This window comes from Galeopterus variegatus, unplaced genomic scaffold (assembly GCF_000696425.1).
Source record: "Galeopterus variegatus unplaced genomic scaffold, G_variegatus-3.0.2 Scaffold2317, whole genome shotgun sequence".
Classification (NCBI taxonomy): domain Eukaryota; kingdom Metazoa; phylum Chordata; class Mammalia; order Dermoptera; family Cynocephalidae; genus Galeopterus; species Galeopterus variegatus.
This window is the reverse complement of record NW_007728428.1, coordinates 297,418-298,705: the sequence shown is the minus strand read 5'-3', so window position 1 is coordinate 298,705 and position 1,288 is coordinate 297,418. Positions and strand designations below refer to the sequence as shown.

The 1,288-nt window shown below is 37.3% G+C and overlaps 1 protein-coding gene across 1 annotated transcript in view; it reads right to left on the bottom strand.

Moving 5' to 3' along the window:
• LOC103597452 (mast cell carboxypeptidase A-like) overlaps positions 1-1,288 on the bottom strand; it is a gene marked incomplete at its 3' end in the record, with an annotated part of 16,914 nt that overhangs the window by 4,817 nt on the left and 10,809 nt on the right. Inside the window, exons 4-5 of the mRNA XM_008581290.1 lie at positions 899-1,001; positions 696-797 (exon numbers count right to left, since the gene is read on the bottom strand). Coding sequence (XP_008579512.1) covers positions 696-797; positions 899-1,001 — 205 coding nt within the window. The remainder of the gene's footprint in view (positions 1-695; positions 798-898; positions 1,002-1,288) is intronic.

The window sequence follows — 1,288 nt, the reverse complement described above, 5'->3', positions numbered from 1 at the left end:
CTCTGTTTCTGTCATTTCCTTCTGTTTTTCTGGTTTCAAAAACTGGGAATGTTTAGCCTGGAGTAGAGAAGATTCTGTGTTATGTTTGGAGTGGGGAGGAGGAATAGTACCAGATATTTGAAAGACTGATTTTGAAGAGAATTTAGATTTGTTTTAGGTGGTTGGAGACAGCGAATGGATGTGGTTCAGGGTAAGGATGGGCTTCCCAGTTGTTAAGGGATGTACAAAAGTCCAGTAGCAGCTGAAGGGCCATCATCAGCTCTGCTATAAAAGGGAATCCCCCATCACTGTGGTGTTGAAAAGCCTTATGTACTGTTCTGGGGTCCTATGAGCCTATGATGCTTAAATTTCTCCTCATGACATTCATTTATCAGTTTCACTGAATTTTAATGGGTGAAAAACAATTTTATACACTAGGGACATCACAAACTTTTGTAATAAAGCTGAGGGATGAGACATTTGTCTGTGTTTGTCCACTGTGTGATCGCTGACCAATGCTTATTAGACACTTTCTTGTTTCCAGCAAAAACCACCTGTCACTTCTATTCTTGAATGGATGTCTAGAGTTTAGATGCTCTTCAAAAGATAAGACTTCTTTTTTTGTTTCAAAATTAGCTCAGTTGTGTCACAAATTAACTTTTAAGTTTATGTTTTCAAACAGTGATAAGAATCAGTGGTTCTTGAGTTATTTTTACCTTGAGAATGTATAGTGGATTATCTTCAACAGTAGATCCAATTTTTATACGAGAAACCATTTCAGGATGCTTGTTCACCATTTTTTCAGTCCAAGCCACAATCTTAAGAGCAAAGCCAATTTTGAGAATTAGAATAGGAGAAAACTAAATGAAAACAAATGCTGAGGGTCACTTTAAAAAAAAATAGGCATTTAATACTGTACCTTGTCCCAGTTATTGTATTTTGCATAGCTGTGCCTACTGGGCATATCTTCTTTAACATCAAACTGTTTCTCGATCTCTTCTTGTAGGTCATGAATCAGGATTCTGTTTGACAGGGGAATGATAAAACACACATTTTATCATGGGAAAGAAAAACACAGTTATCTTTCATTTGCTGAAACCTTCTCTTTCTTCTCCTCTGTCTTTAATCACGTTTGCTCTTTTTCTTCATTATTCTCCTCTAGCTGTCTCCTTTAGACATGTCGTGTGTCTCGCTTCTGATCTCCCCATTTATCTAGGACTTTGCTGTTAATATGATAGTCACTAGCCGCAAGTGACTTTAGAGCATTCAAAATGGGGGTTGTCTGAAAAATAGAGATCGCTGTATGTGT